At 48.6% G+C, this 8406-nt stretch overlaps 1 protein-coding gene across 1 annotated transcript in view; it reads right to left on the bottom strand.

Moving 5' to 3' along the window:
* Window positions 1-8406, bottom strand: part of NDUFA10 (NADH:ubiquinone oxidoreductase subunit A10) — a 41668-nt gene that overhangs the window by 18645 nt on the left and 14617 nt on the right. Inside the window, exons 2-7 of the mRNA XM_017743397.1 lie at window positions 7645-7813; window positions 6978-7193; window positions 6799-6885; window positions 4973-5094; window positions 3321-3400; window positions 156-210 (exon numbers count right to left, since the gene is read on the bottom strand). Coding sequence (XP_017598886.1) covers window positions 156-210; window positions 3321-3400; window positions 4973-5094; window positions 6799-6885; window positions 6978-7193; window positions 7645-7759 — 675 coding nt within the window. The 5' untranslated portion in view covers window positions 7760-7813. The remainder of the gene's footprint in view (window positions 1-155; window positions 211-3320; window positions 3401-4972; window positions 5095-6798; window positions 6886-6977; window positions 7194-7644; window positions 7814-8406) is intronic.

The following is an 8406-nucleotide window of genomic DNA, read 5'->3' as shown; positions in this document are numbered from 1 at the left end:
CTCAGGGAACAGCAGCTACAGAGAAAAGCTGATGAGAGAAATGATGGTGAAAAGCAAAAGGCTTCTGTTATCCCACTAATAACCCTTCACAAGCAGGAAAGCTCACTGAAATAAGGCAAAGCTGTTAAACTTACTCCCAGAAAAGCAAAACTTACCTTCTCCACATCCTCAGCTGCGGTTGCCGTGTACTGCAGAACTTCACTGCTCTCACTGCAAAGAACAGAGACATTGAATTCCCTGATAAAACTGCTCTACCCATCCTCCCCCTGCTCCAAAAGGCACAGAAGTGAGTTTAAAAGGCACAAACACCTAACCAGAATCATTGCAATTTTTTAGATTGCTCCCAGCTGCTGCAATAGAATTCCTGTTGCACCTGTGAGCTGCTTCTTTGCTGGTGGAAAGTTGCTTTTAAAGGGCAAATGGCCTGGATATCTACATAACTTCAGTTCAAAAAAAAATGTAAAACCCTACACATATGAATTTGCTTTCATTTAATTAACATGGATACTTGCCTCTATTACAACTGCCCCACCTGCTTGAAAAAATAAGTGAGATTTTCAGCCAGTCTAACCCAGAACTTCAGTAACTTTCCTCTTTGCAAGTGCACAACTCACTACCTGTGAATCATTTCAAGAGAAGAATGTGTACATTTATCACTATTCACTCAGGCTGAGCTAGCTGAATGAATACAAATGCAGGCACAGCAGGATCTGTAAGTGTAAAAACATTTCTGAAAGGTAATGTTTCCTGGTTACAAGATAGATTTTTCAATCAGACAGCAGACTTCAGAGAAAAGGCACTTGCAGAGCAGAGCCACAACAGGAGCTCCTACATTAACTTTTCACACTACACTTGTTCAGCCACATTCAGCAATCACTGTTCCCAAAACTGCTCCAGCTGGAAGACCTGGAAGGCCCTGGAATAGCTGCCCAGTGTGGACATTGTATCAAACATCACACAGCAAAGCTTAGGAGCATGGAGAAAAAACTCATAGAATCCCAGAATGGTTTGGGTGGGACAGGACCTTAAAGCTCATCCAGTCCCACCCCCTGCCATGGGGGGAACTTCCACCATCCCAGGTTGCTCCTAGCCCCAACCTGGCCTGGAACACTTCCAGGGATGGGACAGGCACCTGGAATAAGAGATATTCTCTTCAATATCAGCCCAAGGGAGAGGTCAGCCTTCAGCAGAGCCTGACACCGGCAACTGCATTAATGACACCGATCAAAGCACTTGATCCCATCTCTTGATTTGACTCTGCAGATTATCAGGGCTTCATTAAGAGAAAACAGCTGCTCAGTGACTCTGCAGATTATTAGAGCTTTCCTTAAGAGAAAACAGCTGCTTAGTGGAAGCAGTGCTGGATATGAAAGAGAACATTGCTAATCTTAAGGCTCTGCTCCAGGAAAAATCAAACAGAACCCAGACACCGTCTGTTCCAAATCACCAGGCGGTACCTGCCACAGCACCCAGCTCACAAATCACTACCAACAGAAACATTAAAGACATTCATAACAAGTCAACTAGAGTGAAAACATCAATTTTAAAGCAAATATCCACCATAAACCCCTTTAAGCATCACCAGGCTGCTCCAGTTAAACAGAACAAGGTAACAGGAGTTTTGCCCAGTAACAAACGGCTTCTCAAGAGAACAAGCAAACAAACTTCAACATGGAAAGTGTGCAGGACAAGCTCAGCAATCTGTAACTCTTTTTAGCCTGCTTGGACCAGATTTTGGGGATCCCCAGGAGCCAGGGAATCAAACTAGGCAGACTAAGAGCTACCAGGCAGGTGTGAACACAGCTCCCTGCACCACTGCCAGCAAACAAACAGTTAAAGGCAGCTATGGCTTCTGCATTTATCCCAGACAAGAGCCACCCTGAGGTCCAGAGGTGCTGGATTCACACACTCCCAGCTCCCCCACAGCCAGGGAAGGAGACAAAGATGGATGTGACAAGCTGCTGGGAGCCCATCCGCAGACAGCGTGCCAAGCAGAGGGTGTTTGCCTAACAGGGGTACTGACCATGTGCACACAGAGGGAAAGGAGTTGAAATCACAGCAGGACTTAGGATTCAGCCTCACTGAACACCACGAGATGTATGTGGGGCTCAATGTGACCCAAAGAACAAGCAGCAGCTTTCTCCCCAGCAGGAACTGCAGCAGCTTTGCCCTCGGGGGGATGACATTCCCAAGGCTTCCCATCCCCATTTCCCTCTTTCCATTCCAAGAGCTGTGTGCTGGCTGTGGCAACACACCAGGTGGCAGCTGACCATACATGACGCCACAATCCCTGCCTGCATGAATGACAGGCTCAGTATCGAGTTATCCACTTCAGCAGCTGGCAGAGCCATCACACTGACCCACCCCGGGAGACAGAGCAAGCACCAGGGCACACAGGCAGGCTACAAAGCACCTGGGAATCTCCTCTCATTTCAATCAGCCTCATGCACACCCCACAACTTACACAGTTAACTCATTTGATGACCTCTGAGTTTCCCTTCCAGAGTTATAAGGGACCATAATTCTGCTTTTAGGTTTTTAGGACGACTTCAGTTTCCATAGGGCAATTTTATAAGAACTGGGAGAGCTGAGCAAGCTCTGTTTCTCCCCCAGTTTACAGGGCACACATTTTTGCTTCCCAGCTAGAGGAAGCCAGGGGAGCCCAGAGAGAGACAGGACAAGGCAGAATAGTTTCCCACTGCCAGAGGACAGGGCTGGATGGGATATTGGGAAGGAATTGTTCCCTGGGAGGGAGGGCAGGCCCTGGCACAGGGTGCCCAGAGCAGCTGGGGCTGCCCCTGGATCCCTGGCAGTGCCCAAGGCCAGGCTGGACACTGGGGCTTGGAGCACCCTGGGACAGTGGGAGGTGTCCCTGCCCATGGCAGGGGTGAAACAGGATGAGCTTTAAGGTCCTTTCCAACCCAAACCATTCTGGGATTCTGTGACAACTGAAAGGACTTTTTGAGGAGAGAAAAGCTCTGAAGCTTTCCAAAAAGGCCTGAGAACACCTTGTATTGCATCACTGTCCCCTCAGGTCATGCCAACACACACACAGCCATAGCTGTGGCATTGTGCACATCACTCCTGAATCCGTTTTTAATCTTCCAACACTGGCAGCAGGCTTCTGGGATGGCAGAGGTAGCTACACTCCCACACAGCTCTTACGCCATGAGTGCGGCACCCCTTCAGTGGGGCACAATACTGTACCCTGAGGCACAAGGAGGATTTTTCACATCATTTGTTGATATTGGCAGAGATTCTAAGGTTTGCACACATTTTTACTCAAAGACTTGAGAGACAAAACGCTTTGCTCTGCTAACCTGATCTCTGGTAGGAAGGTCCTCTTGTAAGCATCCTCAATGCTCTGGAGATAGGAAGGAGACACTTTTTTCTCATATGGCTACAAACAGACAAAGTTGTGGAATTAACTTTCTTTCTTTTCCCACTGGCTGCTCCACCACCCACTCTGGAATCAGCAGTCAAGCATCCAAGCGAACCAGTGTGCATTAGTGAAAGTTTCAAAGAATTAAGACATTTGGAGTGTTTGGAATTCCTTACATGCCATTAAATACCTAGAGTAGCCCTCAGCTTTCCAAGGACTGATTCATCCCTGCTACCTGCACATTCCAGGAAGCTGTAATAATCACCCAGAGAACAGGAGAAGACTGAGTCCACCTTTTCCACATGGAGGCCAGTTTGCACCTATTCCCATAGTTTCAGACCAGTGCATGGGCAAACACCCACTCCAAACTCCTTCTGTGGAATTTCGTGGGTATCATCCCTGCTGTTAAACAGCTTGCTGTCCACACAGTGCACTTTTAATGCCACATTTGCAAAACACCAGGAATTTCCCTAATTTACCATGTATTCCTTCAGCCCAGTTGTGAAATTGAAGCACATTTCCTGCTTGAAATGCTCATCCAAGTTGCCCATTATGTTGGCCCCACTGGAAGGCTTTGCTTTTCCCAGTGCCCACAACAGCATGCTGAATACCGAACACTCCATCTGCCAAAGCAGCAGAATGCCCAAAAACACCATTCCCAAACAAGCCCTACAGAGCTCAGCACTGCCACTGACCCAAAAAGTCACAAGCTACACCAGCCACTTCTGTCCAAAGGCTTCAAAAATGCCACTGACCTTTATGCTCACAAGGGCTAAGAAGTCACAGGTTCCCCCGATACATGAAGAGCTTTCTAACTGAGAATTTTTTCCTAATAAATCAAAGCTTTCTTTTAATCTATCAGGTTTTTCAGAGTTAAACTGCATTTCCCATAGCCTTTGAACAAGGCAAATATAATTTAAGCCTAATAACACATCTGCAAACAGTTACAAGCACACATCTAAAAAACCCCAAATGACAAATCTTACTTAGATCAGTCATTCCCCAAAAGCACCCTACAGCTTTCCTGACCCAAGACTAGTTCAATAACACAGCCATCCAGCAGTGATTTGCTGCATTTCAGGGAGTTAAGTGAGCCTGCTGATCCCAGGTGACTCACACAAACCCCAGCACAGGTGTGAAGAAGCAGTCAGCTGGGAAGCAGGAGACAGGAGCCCAGCTGGGCTGCTGGCACTCAGCAACAGCACAGATATCATCTCTGAGTACACGGCACATCACCTGCCCACGACTCCCAAAGTGGCAGCTACAAAGCCTGGTATAAAATTCACCTGCTCTTAAAACCATTTCTCATTCCAGAAATGGCAGAATATTGATGCAGTCACAGAAGAGTTGATTTTTGCTTCTTTTTTGGTTTTTTTAAAGCAAGCATACAAGAATGCCCACAGTCATCACCAGCACACAGATGTCACAGCTCAGAGGACAAGCAGCTCTTCAGAAGCAGAATTCAGCAGCAAACCCCACAGGACTCACACATAAGGTGTTATTACAACAGACATTAGCGGGCAGCAATAGTGAGAGACAAGTAGTAATAAAGATAAGAGATAAATAAGCAATAATTAGAGATAAAATTACCTTGCCTTTCTCTTGAATCATCCTCTGCACCTCTGAGACAGGCACATCTACATAAATGACCAAGTGAGGTGGCAGCAACTCAGAAATGCTGATCTCCTTGACCTCGTTGTAGTGATCAAGGCCTGTACAAAACACAAATAAATCAGATTCCTCATCTCTATACTTGCAGTCTCTTCTTCTGGGCTCACATAGGAAGTTTAGGGGTAGGCTTTTCCTCAAACAGGATTCAGGAATTTTACAGAACAACCAACCTCCAGAGCAAAACAGGAATCAACTCAGAAGCTCCATACACAGAGCTAAGAATCTAAACACAGTTACATCAAAGAGGGGGTTTATTCCTGACCCAAGTTTAGAGGAATCTCAGCTCTTCCTCCATCACTTAGAGACAGTAAGCAGCAGGAGCTCTAATCAAGATGCCTGTTCCCTGAGGATTCCAGTGCAATCCAAACTGGGATTTTACATTAAATTGTGGGTTGCTGGGCTTTGCTGCCTCAGCAATGCAGAGCAGGAAGACACAGGTTGTTATAACCAGCTCTCAAGCTCATCCAGCAACTTACAGCAGGTGGTAAAAAACAAAGAGACATCTTCTTAAACTTATGACAAATCAAACAGGAGACTCAGGAGGCAGTCAGGAAAACAGTTATCTCCACCTCAGGAGCAGCCAAAAGAACAGATTTACCACGAACAGGCAGCAACAGCTCAGGAGCTCGGTGCCCCAAACCGAATCACTCAGGTTGGGAGAACATCCCCAAATCACCTGGTTCAACCACTCTGCTGAAAGCTCCACCCTGAGTTCACAGCCTCCTGAGTAACTCCAGGAGGGAGGTCCCAGGTGATTTGCTCCAGGGTTTGACTCCCTTCACAGTGAAAAAGGGTTTTTTTCCTTACAAATGAAACACTTTGTATTTCAAACTGTGCCCTTTATCTTTTGTCCTCTCACAGCCACTGAGACCAGACTGCCTCCACCCAGCAGTGCTCCCCATCCCTCCCCTCCCCGTACTTTTTATACCACTGCTGTCCTGTCACCCCCTGACCCAGCCTGCCAGGAGCTGACCAGCAGGTGTTTGAGCATGATTTCCATTTCATAAAGCCATGATGGCTGTTACCCATCACCTTCACATCCTCCTAAGAATCCTCTGGTTTCCCAGAGGGTTCGCTCCAGCACCTTCCCGCCACCAAGCAGAGGCCGACTGGCCTGTAGCTCCCTGGATCCTCCTCCTTTGCCCCTCCTGAAGACAAGGGCAACATCTAGGTTCTGTGAGAGTCCAGAGGGCCATTCAAGGCAAGACTCATTACTGACCCCACACCTGATGCTGCACAAGCACCCTCTGCCCCAAGGGCCTCTGCTCTCCATCAGCACCTCACCCACATTTCCAGGGAAATACAGGAGTCTCTGGCTCACAGGACACAGTGCTGGGGCCCAGAGCAGCTGTGGCTGCCCCTGGATCCCTGGCAGTGTCCAAAGCCAGGCTGGACACTGGGGCTTGGAGCAGCCTGGGACAGTGGAAGGTGTCCCTGCCCATAGCAGGAGGGGGAACAGGAGGAACTTTAAGGTCCTTTCCAACCCAAACCATTCCATGATTCTATGGATGCACAGATTCCATGTTGTCTAGCATAGCAGCAACACCAAAGTCTGGAAGAAAACCTGGAAGTCTCACGGCTTGAGGTCAGTCCTTGACACACAAAACAGCACCACATGAACACTGAATACCTAAAGGAATCCCACCTTCCAAGCAGGCCTTTCTTGTTCCTTTTTTTTAAGGTAAGCTACCAGATTTCTGACAGACTATGGCAAAAGAGCTTCCTCCTGCCTGGCAGGAACTCACATCTCTTGTGGATGTATCCTTGCTTGAACATGGCATCCAGGAACACGAAGTCACTGTAGGGAGAGCGCTCCAGCACTACACCTTGACCTGCAAAAGTGACAACAGGCTCCGGGTTGGAACACAAGGAGCTGGAAGGCCCCTTCCAGCCCAACCCATTCTGTGATTCCAGGAGCCCCAACCTGTGCTGAGCAGGTGCTCCAGGGCATCAGCGTACTGCAGGAGACGGCTCCCAAAGATCCAGGACTGCAGGCGGTACGAGTGCCCGTCGGGAGACCTGGGGTCTGTGTAGAACTTCTCCAGGCTACAGAAGCCATTGAACTTCTCAGGCAGCAGCTTCCCGTCCCCTGAGATCCTGTCCTGGTAATGGATGTCTGCTTCAGGGAAGTATTTCATTCCTGACAAAAAAACCCCACAGCCACAGCAGAAATTAGCTGTGCTCATTTACAGCAAACACCTCTCCAGCCAGCAAACACACAACTGTTCCTCAGACAGCTCCCAAACAGCCCCAAGCCCTCTGTCTGTCACAGCACAGAGCAATGACCCCAAACTCCGAGCTCTGCCACTCCCCACTGAGAGCTGAGCTGTTCCAAGCACAGCCTTGGGCACATCCACGTGGAAAATCCAAGCTCCCCAGGAGGACAGTGAGCTCATAGACTCCTTTGGAACTGAAACCTCGCTCACAACAAACCCCACAGACCTGACACACATCCCCATCCCAAACCTCGCCAACATCATCCCCCAGCCCTGCCCAACCAGGAGCTGCTGCTTTGGGGAGCCTCCTCCACACAAGTCTGCTCACAATTAAATTCTACAAGCTCTTAGGGAATCAGTCACAGCAAGACCTACCCAGTTTCTCTGCTATTTGCTGTGCCAGCCTGCCCTTCCCCGAAGACAGATTCCCCTCCACCGTGAAGACTTTGCTGTGCACTCTGAACTTCTTGCTGGCCCTTTCTCCCAGCATATAGGCCAGCCACCCATACTGCAGGCTCTGCTCAGGGCTGGTGTGAATTCTTGCCTGGAAAAAAAAAAGCAGGTGGAAATCAGCAGATTGGGAGGGCATTTTCAGCTGAAAATGCAGCTTTTTCAGACGCTCTTACAGACAGGACACTGTCACACATCTGATACAAAGAATCCTTATTCAGTAACTTTAGCACTGTCATTCCAGCTTAGCAGCTGAAGCAGTGGTTAGGCTGGGAAGTTGTTCACTAAGTTAAAGGCCGAGAAGACAGAAAGCATGGAGCAATTTTCAGTCTGAAGGCCAGACACACAATGTGCCCAGAGCTCCCAAGGGAGACCCCACATCGTACTTTTGCTTGTATTTTGCTCGTTGTTGAGCACATAACAACACTAAACAGGAGAGTTACACCTTCATTTCAACGTGGTTCAGTGGGCAAAAGCTTGGACTTGGTAGTTTTGGAGGTCTTTTCCAGCCTTAACTATTCCATGACTTCTGCACAACACAAAGGCAGCAAAAGGGACCCCCCTGGGCAGTGAGACTAAAGGCAGGGCCTTTCTGAGCCCTGCTCAGAGCCCCCCCCAGAGCCCGGCAAGCACTGCACAAGCCCCATTCTGAGCAGCGCCGTGACCTCCCTCACACACGGGGGGCTC

The sequence above is a fragment of the Corvus brachyrhynchos genome, unplaced genomic scaffold (assembly GCF_000691975.1).
Source record: "Corvus brachyrhynchos isolate BGI_N302 unplaced genomic scaffold, ASM69197v1 scaffold79, whole genome shotgun sequence".
Lineage (NCBI taxonomy): Eukaryota > Metazoa > Chordata > Aves > Passeriformes > Corvidae > Corvus > Corvus brachyrhynchos.
This window is presented reverse-complemented; position numbering and strand designations above follow the sequence as displayed.